Source organism: Malaya genurostris, chromosome 3 (genome assembly GCF_030247185.1).
Source record: "Malaya genurostris strain Urasoe2022 chromosome 3, Malgen_1.1, whole genome shotgun sequence".
Lineage (NCBI taxonomy): Eukaryota > Metazoa > Arthropoda > Insecta > Diptera > Culicidae > Malaya > Malaya genurostris.
The window spans coordinates 243952054-243968905 of record NC_080572.1 but is presented as its reverse complement, the minus strand read 5'-3'; the positions used below and the strand labels follow the sequence as shown (position 1 = coordinate 243968905).

Here is a 16852-nt window from a genome sequence, read left to right as displayed (position 1 = left end):
GTTTTGATGTTCACTTTCAGCCGGTTTGTGGAAAGAACTATATTCGGTAATAAAACTTCAACTGCATGGCGATCAATAAAACCCAGCCATTCACTCGTGATAAGAGCATGTATTTATCTAAAACAAAAAATTAAAAGTACGGTCTTATCGCCAAATCAATTTGTCTTGTCTCTCGTCATTTAAAACAATAACGGCTGTCGTCCATCACGTGTAAACCTTAACTCTACCGTCAATTCCCTGCATAATCGGCGAATGTTCCTTCGTGTACTTCTCGAGAGCATCCACGTCAATCGGACCGTTTTGTTTGTTCCGACCGTACTCCGGAAACATGCTAAATCCGTCTCCACCACCGGCTATAAACGAGTTCGTTACCACTCGATAGTATTTCAGTGCATTCAGCGGTTCGTACTTGGGTACCAAGCAGTCGTAGCACAGTACTTCCACTGCAAGTACTCGTTGTCCTACGGGATTAGTTACATTGTATTCCACACGTAATCCAGACATCTGCAGCATATTTGCTCCATTGAATTTGTCTTCGTCCCAGGATTTCTCCACGGCATACTCCAACATGCCGATCAGCCGATCGCCTCGTAGCTCAACACAAACCAACATGTTTTCAAACGGTAACACTTCGATCAGATTTTTAAAGCTTATTGCTACAATTAAGAAAATAGAATCATAAAATCTCGAATACTACCCAACTATGGCTGCCAGCTTTACCTCCTTTGAACATGCTCACACGCAGACCTCCCACAGCTACCACAGCAATCGAAGCATACGTCCAGTGACCGGGTTCCGCCAGTGGAACGAATGCTGCCACCATGGAATCGGCAACGAAGCTTCCCAGATTGCATTCCGCATAGCCGCAGGTCGATTTGAGTAGGCTCACTGCAGTAAACCCGATTCGCCGCCCACCGGCCTCGTCAACCGCTTGCTTCCAGGGAATCAGAGCCTGAGCGACTTCGGGATCTGTGAAGTGGAAATGCCCAATTAGGAACTTTTGAAGAAAAACTATTACGACTCGTCGTTACAAAACCATTTACGATTCCATTTTGACAATTTCATATCAGCATATTATTATAAAACATTCAATAAATTGTATAGTTGAGAATACCTAAAATACATTAATTTCTATTGCATAATAATATTACACTATATTGTTGAAAAAAAAACTTGACAAACTCGAAATAATGTCAGAGAGACAACTGGAGTACTGAATGGAATGAGAAGTCCCGGGCCTAACAAAAAAAAGTTCGTTTTTTAACCGTGAAAACTCTTTTATTTTTCAGTATAATCGCCAACATTTTCATAGCTTGATGCAAACTAAAGTTTGCTTCAGATAGCATTGCAACAAAGACAATTGCCTGTATTTCAGTTATTCATTATTAAATTCAAGATCTTTTTTTATACAAATGTAGCGTTTTCTTCATACTTTGAAGAAAAAATACGGATAAAATTATTCGTTACGGTTTCGAAGGAATTCTCGAATTTTTCCTGTAACACGGCTCATTAGGCGGCGCACACCTTCTTCGTCCATCGTTTTAGCTATCTTATTCCACCAGGTCGTCATCTGATTGATGTCTTTGACAACCTTTCCCTTTGCCTTGAGTCTCCTCTTCATGATTGCCCAGTATTTCTCAATAGGGCGGAACTGGGAGCAGTTGGGTGGGTTAAGGTTTTTCGGAACAAACTGGACCCCTTTCTCTGCATACCATTCTTGAACGACTTTGCTGTAACGACAGCTTGCCAAATCTGGCCAAAACATTACGGGATGGTCGTGGGATCGAATGAACGGCAAAATTCGTTTTTGAGACACTATTTTTGGTATAGTTCCGCTGTCATTGTCTTATTTGTAACGAAAACTTTCGTTTTTTGCCACAGCTGCAAATGCCTTGCCAAATCATAAATTTTCTTGCCAATTTGTCGGTAAAACTAATTCAAATTTGGCTGGAACATCCCCCTGAGCCGTTGCCAAGTAAAATATTTGACCTGGGATTTGCCCGAAGTCAGCCTTGACATAGGTTTCATCGTCCATCAGAAGACACCCGTCGAACTTAGTCAGCACCTGGTCATATAGATTCCGAGCACGAATTTTGACCACACTATTCTGTTTTATAGTCCGATTTGGCTGTTTGCTAGCTCGATACGACTTGATTCCTTCCCGGAGTTGAGTTCTCCTTACGGTACTATGGGCAGCATCGAATTTTCTGGTCAAATCACAGTCCGACAGATTAGGATTCCTCTTAATCGTCTTTAAAATCTTACCACGCAGTTTCCGGTCGACAGTTTCACTCCGACGATTGGCTTGAGGCTTCCGAATCGTTGTCAATGTTTCCTTATACCGTTTGATAACGCGCCATACGGTATTTCTGGGCAATTTCAGCTGTTTAGCCTAGATGCAGACCACAATGGATTTTCCAAATAACTGTGCAAAACATGTTTCCCTTCTTTCGGCTTTCATGTTGATTGTATACAAAGTACATTCGATTTGAGGAATGTCAAAAATCATACGTGAAGCTGACAAAATTCCCGACACGTGGGCGCCAAGAACTTCCAAATCCGTCCACCAGGAGCGCCACAATATGAGCAAAAGTTTGTTCCAATTCTAAATGAAGCAAGCTTTAGAACTCGTCTGACACGATCAGCTGTTATTCAAACACTAACGTTTTTTCTGTGAGAGACCCGGGACTTTTCATTCCATGTAGTACGTGAATATTGACATCCCAAGCAACCAGAAGCTCCACAATTACTTAAAACATCTTCTTTCTTGCTGCTTAAAAGTACGCGCGGTACTTTTGAGAACTTGAAAGTACAGAACAAGTTCCGCGTGAACTTTCTCACTGCTTAAGAAAACACGTGGCAAATTTTGACAGTTCGAAGTACAGATCGCGTGAACTTTCTCACTACAGTGAAGCTGAACAATGTATTCTAAAAGTAGTTTACAAGTTCGTTGGGTTGTGTCACGCGAACCTTTCAAGTGTGAATAATTACTTAAAAAATTAACTGCTTAGAATGCTATTCACGAACTTCGTAAACTGGTTAAACCAAATCAGCTTCATATTGTCAATAATGGTTCCTATTAGTTGATTGATTGTGTTATTCTGGCAACTTTTACCACTGCAAGTGAATTGTAGCGGTGCATCCATGCTTAAGTACAAACGACAAACATATACTACCACACCGTTAAATAACAAACGGAACAAATGAGAGCAAAGAATAAAAGGGTTATGTACGAGATACGACCGATTAAGGTGACAATAAAAATGAAAATTTCAGATTCATTCACAAATTCATTTAAATTCAACAAATATGCAACAATTCACTTGTAATCATCTAGGATTCCTAAATTGAATATGACAATAATCTTGGATTTTAAAAACACCACAACTAAAAATTTTTGATATATACTCGCCAAGTGTGTTGAAAAATTATTTATTAAAATATTCATTACCACAATTTAAAATCTGCCAATTTTGCATTATTTCTTCAAAAATTCACGAAAAATGGTAAAAAATTATTCAGTTACAAGCAAGGCATTTTATGCACAACTAAGTACTAGCCCATGCAATGATTCTGTACACTAAGAATCGGCTGCGAAGTCTGTTGAATCAGAAAGGCCAAATTCCACAAAAGGAATGTAATGCCAAGACTTTTAGGTTTGGATTTGCTGCTCTTTTTTCGGTTTTGTTTGCCGACACGCGTACAGGCACCATACAATTGTCAATGTGAAAAAACTCAAAATTCACGCCACATTATCTCGATAACAGTTGCCATCAACTTTTACACTTCAAACTTTTTTTTGTACTGTTCCTGTACTTTGTATGCTTGTTGCTGTACTTTCTTTTTTGTTCCTGTACTTTCAGTACTCATTTGTGAATTTTTTGTACATGGTCCTGTACGTTCTGTTTCTGTATCTTCTCCACTTGTGTCTGTACTTTTTTTGTTCATGTACGATCTGTTCTTGTTCCTTTACTTTCTGTTCTGTTCCTAAATTGTATATACCTGTTCCAGTACTTTGTACACATGTTTCTGTTTCTTTTGTACCCTTTTCCTGTACTTTCTGTACCTGTTCTATTGTATTCCTGTACTTAATGTACATGTTACAGTAACAGATCGGCTGAAAAGTTCGCATCGTTTCTATGAGAGGGCGCCACTAGAATTAAATCCATACCATTTTCAGTTAGTACGAACCTTCAAAAGATACGTGTATAAATTTGACAGCTGTCTGATTATTAGTTTGTGAGATATTGCATTTTGAGTGAAGCTACTTTTGTTATTGTGAAAAAAATGGAAAAAAAGGAATTCCGTGTGTTGATGAAACACTACTTTTTGATGAAAAAAAGTGCCGCCGATACCAAAAAATGGCTTGATGAGTGTTATCCAGACTCTGCACCGGGCGAAGCAACAATTCGTAAGTGGTTTGTAAAATTTCGTACTGGTCATATGAGCACCGAAGACGATGAACGCAGTGGACGTCCAAAAGAGGTTGTTACCGATGAAAACGTGAAAAAAATCCACAAAATGATTTTCAATGACCGTAAAGTGAAGTTGATCGAGATAGCTGACACCCTAAAGATATCAAAGGAACGTGTTGGACATATTATTCACGAATATTTGGAGATGAGAAAGCTTTATGCAAAATGGGTGCCGCGTGGGCTCACAATCGATCAAAAACAACAACGAATTGATTATTCTGAGCAGTGTTTGGAGCTGTTATATCGAAATAAAACCGATTTTTTCGTCGATATATAACAATGGATGAAACATGGCTCCATCACTTCACTCCGGAGTCCAATCGACAGTCAGCTGAGTGGACTGCACGCGATGAACCGAACCCAAAGCGTGGAAAGACTCAACAATCGGCCGGTAAGGTTATGGGGTCTGTATTTTGGGATTCGCATGGTATAATTTTCATCGACTACCTTGAAAAGGGAAAAACCATCAACAGTGACTATTATATAGCGTTATTAGAGCGTTTGAAGGACGAAATTTTAAAAAAAAACGGCCTCATTTGAAGAAGAAAAAAGTTTTGTTTCATCAAGACAATGCACCGTGTCACAAGTCGATGAAAACCATGCTGAAATTGAACGAATTGGGCTTCGAATTGCTCCCTCATCCACCGTATTCTCCAGATTTGGCCCCCAGTGACTTTTTCCTGTTCTCAGACCTCAAGAGAATGCTCGCTGGTAAAAAATTTAGAAGCAATGAAGAGGTAATCGCTGAAACTGAGGCCTATTTTGAGGCAAATGACAAATCGTACTACAAAAATGGTATCGAAAAGTTGGAAGATCGCTATAATCGGTGTATCGCCTCTGATGGCAATTATGTTGAATAATAAAAACGAATTTTGGCAAAAAAATGTGTGTTTCTATTAAACGATACGAACTTTTCAGCCGAACTGTTATGCTCCGCGTTTTTTCTGAACCCTCTATAAGTGTTCCCGTAATGTCTGCACTTTTTGTACCTATTCCTGCACTCTTTGCACTTGTGTCAGTACTGTCTGCACTTGTTCCTATTGTTTCGGTTCCTTTAGTTGTCCCGTCAATGTTCGTACTGTTCAAAAATTATCTTGTAATATTGTTTTATTAGATCAAAAACTTTCATGCAAATACATTAATAACAAGTCCAATCCCCTTCATTCGTGCCGTGACTATCGGATCGATCGGACGTAAATTCTGCTTTCTCCAATCGCGTGGTGAATTGTTTTATTCCGTTATCAAGGTCATCCCGTATTCTATTGTGTGCATCAGTGCGGTCGAGTGATAGTTCTAATTAATCCGTTCTCAAGGCCGACTGTGAGCTTGTGTAAAGCAGCACTGCGTGTGGTACCGTTAGCCAGCGCCAGCGCTGGGCGCTGCGTATATATCGTTGTACATTAGAAACAGTGATAAATATATATAGTGATAAAAAGATTGGTTTCATTGGACAGTGTAGTGAGAGACTAAAAACAAAGTGCTTTTTCCTCAAAGAGGTTTTTTGCACTTTATTGAACTGGAGTATTCACCGGTCGCCTAGGACCGGGCCTTGTCGGCCGATCACCCTTCGAGAGCTAAAGCTAAGTATTTTTTTTCTTTTTCCCTGTTGTTCAGTACCATTAGATTTTTATTGCCCCCTAATATTTACCCGCACGGACACATTTCCGTGCCATGACAAAAGGCACAGAATTGCCTGACCTTCCCCTAGATGATCAAATGGATGCTTCTGATGGCAATAAATCTCGCATTAGAAGCTATCCCGATGGGCTTGCACTCTCGGCCGGACCGTATGCGGTTTACATCCGGACCAAAGCGAATGGTAAAAAATTGAACCTTCTAAAACTTTCTAATGACCTGTCCTCGCGATACAATACTGTACAAAAAATTGAGAAAGTACGCCCGGACAAGCTTAGGGTCTTGTTAGCCAGTGCAAAACAGGCTAATGAGATCGTTCGAAGTGAGAATTTCACGCGGGAGTATCGCGTATACGTACCAGCTCGCGAAGTCGAGATAGACGGCGTGATCACCGATCCGAGTCTGACTTGCGAGGACGTTCTTAAGCATGGGGCAGGCGGTTTTAAAAACCCCCTACTCAAGAACGTTAAGATACTGGACTGCAAGCAATTGCGTTCAGTATCGACCGCTGAGGATGGGACTAAGTCCTATATCCCATCAGACTCGTATCGGGTGACTTTCGCTGGCTCGGCTTTGCCTAATTACGTCCTCCTGGACCGAGTCCGTTTACCTGTTCGTCTTTTTGTGCCGCGGGTCATGAACTGCACCAATTGCAAACAATTGGGACATACAGCATCCCATTGTTGCAATAAATCCCGGTGTATAAAGTGTGGAGGGAGTCATGCGGATAACTCCTGCAGTGGAGACAATGAAAAGTGTCTCTACTGTAAGGAGAGGCCGCATGACCTCTCTGATTGTCCCGTGTACAAATTGCGTAAGGATAAAATGAAGCGTTCACTTAAGCAACATTCCAAACGCTCTTTTGCAGAAATGTTGAAATGTGCTACGCCACCTACCGAAAATCCTTACGCTTACTTGTCAACTGACGAGAGCGAATATGATGACCCCCTCGAAGGTACATCTTCGGCTGTCCCTCATAGCTCATCAATTAGAAAGAGAAGAAATAAATCTTCTCAAAAGCTCCCTAGTAAGGGTTCGAAGATGTCCTCTGATGGGTTCCGAAAAATTACAACAACTGGTAGTGATGGCAAAAAACCAGAGAAAAAAGCTCCAGGCCTTGGAAAATTAAATTCCGAGCAAGAATTTCCATCACTTCCTGGGACTTCAAAACCCCCGAAAGTCCCTAAAGATCAGTCAGAAAATTTACCAAATACTGGGTTTGTTAAATTCTCTGATATTGTGGACTGGATCATGTCTACTTTCAATATTTCTGAACCTCTTAAAAGCCTGATAATGGCTTTTATTCCTACAGTTAAAACATTCTTGAAGCAGTTGACTGCAAAATGGCCCCTTCTTTCAGCGATCGTATCCTTCGATGGCTAAGACACCCACCGAGGTCACGGATACAATCACTGTTATACAGTGGAATTGTAGAAGTATCATCCCAAAAATAGATCCTTTCAAATTTCTAGTAAATAATCTGAAATGTGACGCATTTGCATTGTGCGAAACTTGGCTAACTTCTGAAATACCCTTAAACTTCCACGATTTTAACATTATTCGTCTGGATCGAGATGATTCCTATGGAGGAGTACTTTTGGGGATCAAAAAGTGCTATTCTTTCTATCTCATTAACCTCCCCTCGATACCAGGTATTGAAGTTGTCGCATGTCATGTTACAATCAAAGGCAAGGACCTTTGCATTGCTTCCATCTACATTCCTCCAAGAGCCTCGGTTGGGCATCGGCGGCTCAATGATATCATAGAGCTTCTTCCCGCACCGACGTTGGTTTTAGGAGACTTTAACTCACACGGTACGGGATGGGGCTGTCTTCACGACGATAACAGATCAACTATGATCCATGATATCTGCGACAACTTCAATATGACAATCTTGAATACGGGAGAAATGACACGAATTCCTGCACCACCAGCAAGACCAAGTGCGCTAGACTTATCCCTTTGCTCGACATCGCTACGGTTGGGTTGCACGTGGAAGGTAATCCCTGATCCCCACGGTAGCGATCATCTGCCTATCGTAATTTCAATCGCCACCGGATTAAGACCATCGGAAACAATCAATGTTTCGTATGACCTCACAAGAAATATTGATTGGAATAGCTATGCGACCTCGATATCTGAGAAACTAGTAACAACACAAGAACTTCCTCCGGAGGAAGAGTACACGTTTTTGGCTGGCTTGATTCTCGACACCGCGACTCAAGCTCAGACGAAACGTGTACCCGGCGCGAAAACTAACATCCGTCCCCCCAACCCGTGGTGGGACAAAGAGTGCTCAGAATTAAACGCGGAGAGAACTGCATCATTTGTCGAGTTTAGGAAAAACGGAACACCTGATAATTTCAGAAACTACGCGGCATTCGACGCTAAAATGAAAAGCTTGATTAAAGCGAAGAAAAGCGGTTATTGGCGTCGATTCGTAGACGGATTATCGAGAGAAACATCAATGAGCACTCTTTGGAACACAGCCCGACGAATGCGCAACAAAAACACCACAAACGAAAGCGAGGAATATTCTAACCGCTGGATATTCGATTTCGCTAAAAAAGTATGTCCTGACTCTGTTCCGGAACAGACAATCATGCGCGTCGCTTCATCAAACAGAAACGAAACACCTTTTTCGATGGTCGAGTTCTCACTTGCGCTTTTATCGTGTAACAATAAATCTCCGGGGTTAGACAAAATCAAATTCAACTTGTTGAAAAATTTGCCTGACTCTGCCAAAAGGCGCTTATTGAATTTATTCAATAGGCTTCTTGAGGATAATATTGTCCCACATGACTGGAGACAAGTAAGAGTTATCGCCATTCAAAAACCAGGGAAACCTGCCTCCGATCACAATTCGTATCGGCCGATTGCTATGCTTTCCTGTATCCGGAAATTGTTCGAAAAAATGATTCTGTTTCGTCTAGACAATTGGGTCGAGACTAATGGCTTACTTTCAGATACACAATTTGGTTTCCGCAGGGGTAAAGGAACGAACGATTGTCTTGCGTTGCTCTCAACCGAAATTCAAATGGCATTTGCTCGTAAAGAACAAATGGCGTCAGTTTTCCTAGACATCAAGGGGGCTTTTGATTCAGTTTCCATAAACATCCTATCTGAGAAGTTGCATCAGCATGGTCTTTCACCAATTTTGAATAACTTTTTGTATAATCTGTTGTCCGAGAAATACATGTATTTCGCGCATGGTGATTTGTCGACAATACGATTCAGTTACATGGGTCTTCCTCAGGGCTCATGCTTAAGCCCCCTTTTATACAACTTTTACGTGAACAACATTGATGAATGTATCAACACATCTTGCACGCTAAGACAACTTGCCGACGACAGCGTTGTGTCTATTATAGGACCCAAAGCTGCCGATCTCCAAGGACCATTGCAAGATACCCTCGACAACTTGTCGACATGGGCTCTTCAAATGGGTATCGAGTTCTCTACGGAGAAAACTGAGCTGGTTGTATTTTCAAGGAAGCGAGAACCAGCACAATTACAGCTTCAACTAGGGGGTGAAACCATAGCTCAGGTCTTCACATTTAAATATCTCGGGGTCTGGTTCGACTCCAAAGGCACCTGGGGATGTCACATTAGGTATCTGAAACAAAAATGCCAACAGAGAATCAATTTTCTTCGTACAATAACCGGATCATGGTGGGGTGCCCACCCAGGAGACCTGATCAGGTTATACCAAACAACGATATTGTCCGTGATGGAATACGGATGCTTTTGCTTCCGATCCGCGGCGAACACTCATTTCATCAAGCTGGAAAGAATTCAGTATCGTTGTTTGCGTATTGCCTTAGGTTGCATGCAGTCGACTCATACGATGAGTCTTGAAGTACTGGCGGGCGTCTTACCGTTGAAAAATCGATTCTGGGATCTCTCATATCGATTGCTAATTCGATGCGACATCCTGAATCCGATGGTGATTGAAAATTTCGAAAGGCTTGTCGAGCTCAATTCTCAAACCCGTTTTATGTCCTTGTATTTTGATTACATGGCTCAGAATATTAATCCTTCTTCGTTTGTTTCCAATCGTGCTCATTTCTTGGATACTTCTGATTCTACTGTGTTTTTCGACACATCCATGAGAGAAGAAATTCGTGGAATCCCGGATCATGTGCGCCCTCAAGTGGCCCCAAATATTTTTTATAATAAATTTAGAACAGTCAACTGTGAAAAGGTGTTTTACACTGACGGTTCAAACATCAACAGGTCCACAGGCTTCGGCATCTTCAATCAAAACATCACCGCTTCGTACAAACTCAGTGATCCGGCTTCAGTCTACGTCGCAGAATTAGCTGCTATTCAGTACACCCTTGAGATCATTGAAACCTTGCCCAAAGACCATTACTTCATTGTCACGGACAGTCTAAGCTCAATAGAAGCTCTCCGGGCAATGAAGCCAGGAAAGTATCCCCCATATTTCCTGGGGAAAATACGGGAACACTTGCGAACTTTATCTGAACGGTCTTATTTAATATCGTTAGTCTGGGTCCCTTCGCATTGTTCCATTCCAGGCAATGAAAAGGCAGACTCATTGGCTAAGGTGGGCGCATTAGAAGGTGATATTTATGAAAGACCAATCTGCTTCAATGAATTTTTCAGTATCTCTCGTCAGAAAACTCTCGAAAGTTGGCAAACTTCATGGAGCAATGGCGAACTGGGACGATGGCTACATTCCATTATCCCTAGGGTATCGACGAAACCTTGGTTCAGGGGGATGAACGTGAGTCGCGATTTCATTCGTGTTATGTCGCGGCTCATGTCAAATCACTACACCTTCAACGCACATCTCCGGCGTGTTGGGCTTGCGGAGAGCGGTCTCTGCACCTGTGGCGACGGTTATCAGGACATCGAGCATGTCGTGTGGTCGTGCGTAGAGTATCGTGACGCCAGGTCGAAGCTACTGGAATCCCTTAGGGCCCGAGGTAGACCGCCTGAGGTTCCGGTTCGGGATGTGTTGGCGAGTCGGGATAGTTTATATATGCTTCTCATATACCAGTACCTTAAACACATTGATATACAAGTGTAATGTGTTATCCCTCGCTCAGAAAGTATAAACTCCACCTACAGGTTCGACACTAACATCCGCCCGATTCTCTCGATCCCCGTCCCTGTCCACCATCTTCATTGGAACTAACAAGATCTTTTTTTGTCACTAACTTTTTCGTTACCCCTTCCCTATCTCTTCACCATCCCGATGGCAACTAATTAGATCTTTATCGTTTTCAAACATTTTGTTCCCACATCCCCTTTTTACCCCGTTTCCACAATATTTACTTTTTTTTTTCATTCTCTTCCGTAACATCACCATCATCGTCCACGGAAGGCCGCCCCAGTCGAAAACCAGCATGCGGGCCACCCGCCGGGCCTTCGTAGCCTGGGGGTGTTTCCCGCGGACCCACGCGGACCGAAGGATGCGGCCAACATGGATCTTCGCCAACGGCATATGGAAGACCCTCATGCGATATTCAATTCACCGGCCACTACCGATAGCTTCTCGAGAATCCGCTACCGCTACATTACATAATGATACTTTTCTAGTTTTAAGTTAGTCGTAATTAAGATTAGTAAATACCCTTGGCATCTTAGAGCTTAAGCAGTGTGCCTTAAAATTATACTATAATATTGAATAAAAAAAAAAAAAAAAAAAGTCCAATCCCCTTCACCTTCGAGGCATACTTTGAGCGAGATTTTGAGCGTATTCTTCTGAAAATGACCTCCGGTCCGGTTTTTCCCAAGCTTCAACTTCATTTGAACCCAAACGATCTCAATTGGATTGGCGAAGGGCGACTGAGAGGGCCAATCGAAGGTCACGACACGTTGGCCCGTTCTAGACGTGTTTTCACATGTTTTTCACTCAACATCGGTTTTTCCAAATTTCAAATTATTTGCGATCAAATGTCTGCGAACAGTTCCGTACGATATATTTAAACCTTTTTTTTATCAATTTTGAAGCACCTTCGGGCAAAATTGATATCTAATTCTTCAAAAACAGGTCACAAATCACTTTTTCGTTTTTTTCCGATAATACACCAACAGAACCACGATTTGGAAAGTCGTTGACATTTTTTATCTCTTTAAAACGATTCACTTACTTACTTACTTAAAAACTGTGTCGACTTTTGCATGTATTTCACCGCGGCGGCTTGGGTCATTTTGGGTCCTTTTGGGAGCGAGTACAGAAAAACTGCTTCGAAGAAAGGTACGCGGTACTCATTTTGGAAAAATGCTGAGATCAAATTCTAAACAATAGTGAGCTGATTTAATCTCGCATTGTATGAAGGACACTTCTGTTCAATGTGTTAAAACAAATTCCGCTTTTTAATAGTGGTTTCAGAATTTGACTTGACGTCATTGAACACAACTTACATACCAGTAAATAATATATGAATGAATGCTGTCCAATTTACGCACATACTCAATTGAGCTTGTGATTCGAAATAGTGAAGCACATGGATCAAGCAGGCTCACTATAATTTCCACACAAAATAAAATATTATATTAATAATCTAGTATTCATATCATGCTCTCCAGCGTGTAAAAGTGGAAAATTTCCCATAAGATTTTCATTGTGTAATATAGCCTAAAACCGATAGCGGGTCATTTCGCCGAAATGGTAGTTTCGTTTACAACTCACAACGAATTAAAAAACTGCAAATTCACCAGGATATTTATCAAAATATATTTTCTCCAGGATAATTGATGTGGCGCAGCTACATAACCGTAGTCAAGATGGCTCGACGGCACAAAATCGCCGCGACGTCAGCTGACGGCCTCTTGCATACGAACCTGAAACCGCCTCATTTGCGGTCTATTCAAAGCTAGGTTTCTTTACTTCAGTTAGGTTCGAACGAGCGGTAGCCAGGTCGGATAACACACGAACAAAACGATGTGGTGAAGCCGCATTCGATATTGTTTTCATTTGCATTTAGTTATCGAGAAATATTGCAAACAATTGCCATAAACAACAATAATTCAACATAAACCGTGGTAGTGGTCACACAGGGGCTAACCAATTTTTGTGCGTTGGGCACATAACCGTCATTATATATTTTATGCTAAACTATACTTTAAGTGTTCTACAAGTAGCAGAAACTTTATGTCTTCTGAGCGTTGAACTGCTAAGTGGCATACCAGTTCAACATAAACTGTTATGCACTGACGAATAGATGACGTAACTTGGTGGGTAGTCTACGAATAGCAAATAGGACGTACCCTAGCAAGAAAGTACAATTTTGTACCCTTTCGATCCGAACGATGGAGCATTCTGATACGAGGCCTAAATTGTAACTTTGTATTCCACACTAGTGCGAAGTAAACATTCTAGAAAACATACACACCGTTGTAGTCCTGTGCAGGGATGTCAGGTTCACAGATTAATCTGTGTTTCACAGATTTTGAATTTTCTGCACAAATTTTTAAAATGACACAGATTTTCACAGATTTCTGAAAATTATCACAGATTTTCACAGATTCTTGAATAAATCACAGCTTTTCACAGATTTTGGAAATCGAGCACAGTTTAGCACCACAAAGTACAGAGCGGTTGAGGAAAAAGGTACAGAGTGTGTTGGTAGTGAGACCTTGTTTTTGCTAACCAAATTGATTTTTAACTGCTATTGGGGTACGGAAAACGGTCACAGATTTTTACAGACAGGTTTTAGGTTTGATCACATATTTTTGAAAAAATGACCTGGCATCCCTGGTCCTGTGTGTTGCGTTAGATGAGTCCTTAAACTGCATTAGCTTTCATAGTAACAAAAAACAAGCTGGACAGTTTCGGTCACACATGGAAAAGGAATGGTCTGAGTCACTCTTATTTCGACTCGTGAAGAACAGAAAGGGCCTTTTTAACGTACCTCAAAACTATTCCGATTTGAAGATCATATTTTATGATGGTTATAAAACTTACCTTGGCGGCTCCCGGTTTCAGGTTCCGGAAGCAGCGATAGATAACTATAGAATGAAATTCACATCAATTTCTTTGAATGACATAACAGGAACAGATAAGCGAAAGCAAATTATGATAGCTCGAGTAGATGTCAGTGGATTCGATACTCTTGTGTACCGTCGCATTATCTAATAAAAAGAATGTATCGATATTCAATCGCTTCAATAATGCACACCAATAGTTATTGTCAATGATTTCGTTCATTTTTCAGGATAGTCCACCAAAAGTATACCATGACAATTCCAGAAAACTGACATCATAACCGTTCCGACCCATTGGAGCCTAACGACTAAAGGTCACTTCGGAGTCAAATGTCACCAACCGACACCAGAAAAGCTTAACCCAATCTGCATCAACTTAGCCAAACATGCTTCAGAAGTGCAGTTTTTAGTTCTGTTACTTACGCGGTACCTAGTGACAGTATAGGTTTTTCATTTACGAAATAAAACCCAAATATTGATGTGTGACATTGCCCTTTGTAAGCGAATCGGAGATGAGCTTCATTGGCAGCGAAGTTTCAATCGTTTGATTGTTTGGTTGCAGATTTATGGAACGAGAGTCTATTTTTGGTACTTTCACACTTCATTTTACTTGCATTACTAATCTAAACTTCCAAAGTTTGATGCTAGTGGCAACAAAATTGTTTCCACTCGTTTTGCAAATCTTATCGCACAAATATAAATTACCCACAAAACAAAACAAGCTTGTACTGTTGACACTTGTTACAGTAGGTAAGCTAAGTTTCAGTCACTTTATATATCAGTCACTTTCTATATAGATAACAGTAAAACTGGTGGGTTAATTCCCGATTATAAGAATTAAGTAGATGAGTAACATGAACATTTAGGTACATACAACCAATAAAGAGTTTGTGAACGAAAGCAAAAATAGATAAAACTCACCAGGAACGACATCAGCACCCAAATACACTGGATTTCCCCTCCACTGTTGGATAATTCCAGCTTCGTCAAAAAACAACACTATATCACCAACGAGTTTAGTGTAGGCTGCCGCTTGAACAATCAGTACCTTATGACCACCTGACTGCGTAACGACTACTGGGTACTCGTCTTTAGCCACTCCGGGAATTTCTTCATGCTCGCCCGTATACAAAAACGTATGTGAATGACCACCGATTATGATGTCAATCTCCGGACCTGCATGTGCCGCAATTTCCTGATCAGTCTCAATTCCACAATGAGACAGCACTATAATAATATCCACTCCCTGTTGCTTCAGAGCTTCCGCTTCTGCTTTCACGGTTTCAATCTCATCCTCAAAAACCAGTTTCCCCGTGCTTCCTACTTCCGTGATCTCTTCCATACCACGTAAAATAACACCAATGATGCCGATTTCCCGTCCATTTCGTTCCACAACCATCGACTTCTGATAGTTTCCAAATCTAGGCTCCTCGCTATTATCGACGTTCACCATCAACACCGGAGAATCGATGTGCTCCATGAACGGAATTATTCCATCCAACCCGTGGTCAAATTCATGATTGCCAAGGGTCATAGCATCGGCCGGGAGCATATTCAAAAACTCTACCGTGGCATTCCACCGGTGCAAATTATACCACAAGGTTCCTTGGAAGTTATCTCCCGCATTGAAGTACATCGGATTGGTTCTCTCTGCTAGCAATTGTTTCACGACGGTCACTGTCCGAGCATAGCCACCCACACAGACAGCTCCAGTAGACGAGTCACATGTCACACTAGCGGTATCGACCTCTTCGAAGCGTGCGTGAAAATCGTTAATGTGAATTATCGACAACTCGTAAAGATTTTCCTGGCCTTGTACACTCCAAGCCAAAGCACACAATACCAGAAAAAGTAAATGTTTTCGAATCATCTTTTTGTTAAAACTACAGAATAGCCGACAGTCGCGAGTTCCAAGCTCCGAATCGATACCGCACCGACGGAGGATGACGAACAACTGAACTCGGATGAATAGGCTTTCAATAAGAGACGAATAAGAGATAAAGCTTTGGTAAATGTTATATCGGTATTACTATCAGCTATATCTCAGACCCAAAACAATCGGTAGCTGATTACGGTCAATCTACTCTCCCTCGCTCTTTTTTTGCTGCCGTATTGCAGATAACTATTACAGTACATAAGCCAGGTAGCAAGCTAAACAATCGCAACAAGGTACTGTCTGTATTAACTGACAAGAAAATATTTCTTGTGACGTCAAGTATCTTCAAATGTGGGTCCAAAATGTGATTCACACTGCAAAAAGATGGTCACCAATAATGAATGTTTGTGTATTTCGCATATTTTCTTTATTCTTATGTTAAACTACTATGGAATGATACCATGTTTTATAAGATGGTAACTTTTCGATTTCATATTTTTTCTAGTAAATTGATTTTTTTTTATCAATTAGACTTCAAACAAATCGCCCAAGTCAAGAAAAATGAACCTTAATGCACTGGTTAATGACATTAAACATTGCTCAGTGGATAAGAAGCCAAAAAATTCGACTGCAGACCGGCCTAATCAACACCAAAGATGCCACCATCCAAATATTTGGCCAAGAGAGCCAAGGCGAAGTCACCATTTTTTCCGTTTTTTTCTTTGAATAATAGAAGTTTTTACTTATATTTTTCCATTTTTAGCGAAATTTCTTGGGGTGCCGGTAATCGAACACCTTTTTTTGAAATGACCACAATTTATCACTTTACTAAATTGATAATAAAGTTTTTTCAATCGATTGAATCAACTTAGTTTCTCATTCGGTTGTTAGCTAGGGACTTTAGCTT

The 16852-nt window shown here is 41.0% G+C and overlaps 1 protein-coding gene across 1 annotated transcript; it reads right to left on the bottom strand.

Moving 5' to 3' along the window:
• Nucleotides 1-89: 89 nt before the first annotated feature.
• Nucleotides 90-16006, bottom strand: LOC131434796 (apyrase-like). Its single transcript, XM_058601948.1, has 3 exons — nt 14991-16006; nt 721-969; nt 90-656 (listed from the first exon to the last, which is right to left on the bottom strand). Exons 1-3 carry the CDS (start codon nt 15937-15939, stop codon nt 205-207), a joined length of 1650 nt encoding a protein of 549 aa, XP_058457931.1. The 5' UTR covers nt 15940-16006; the 3' UTR covers nt 90-204.
• Between the last annotated feature and the right edge of the window lie 846 nt (nt 16007-16852).

What these genes read in the sequence shown, in the direction of transcription:
- LOC131434796 (XM_058601948.1), bottom strand. Translation starts at nt 15,939, where the DNA reads ATGATTCGAAAACATTTACTTTTTCTGGTATTGTGTGCTTTGGCTTGG. An exon ending in GGGTGCTGATGTCGTTCCTG is followed by an intron (nt 970 to 14,990) that starts GTGAGTTTTATC and finishes TCCACTTCACAG; the next exon opens with ATCCCGAAGTCGCTCAGGCT. An exon ending in TGTGAGCATGTTCAAAGGAG is followed by an intron (nt 657 to 720) that starts GTAAAGCTGGCA and finishes TCTTAATTGTAG; the next exon opens with CAATAAGCTTTAAAAATCTG.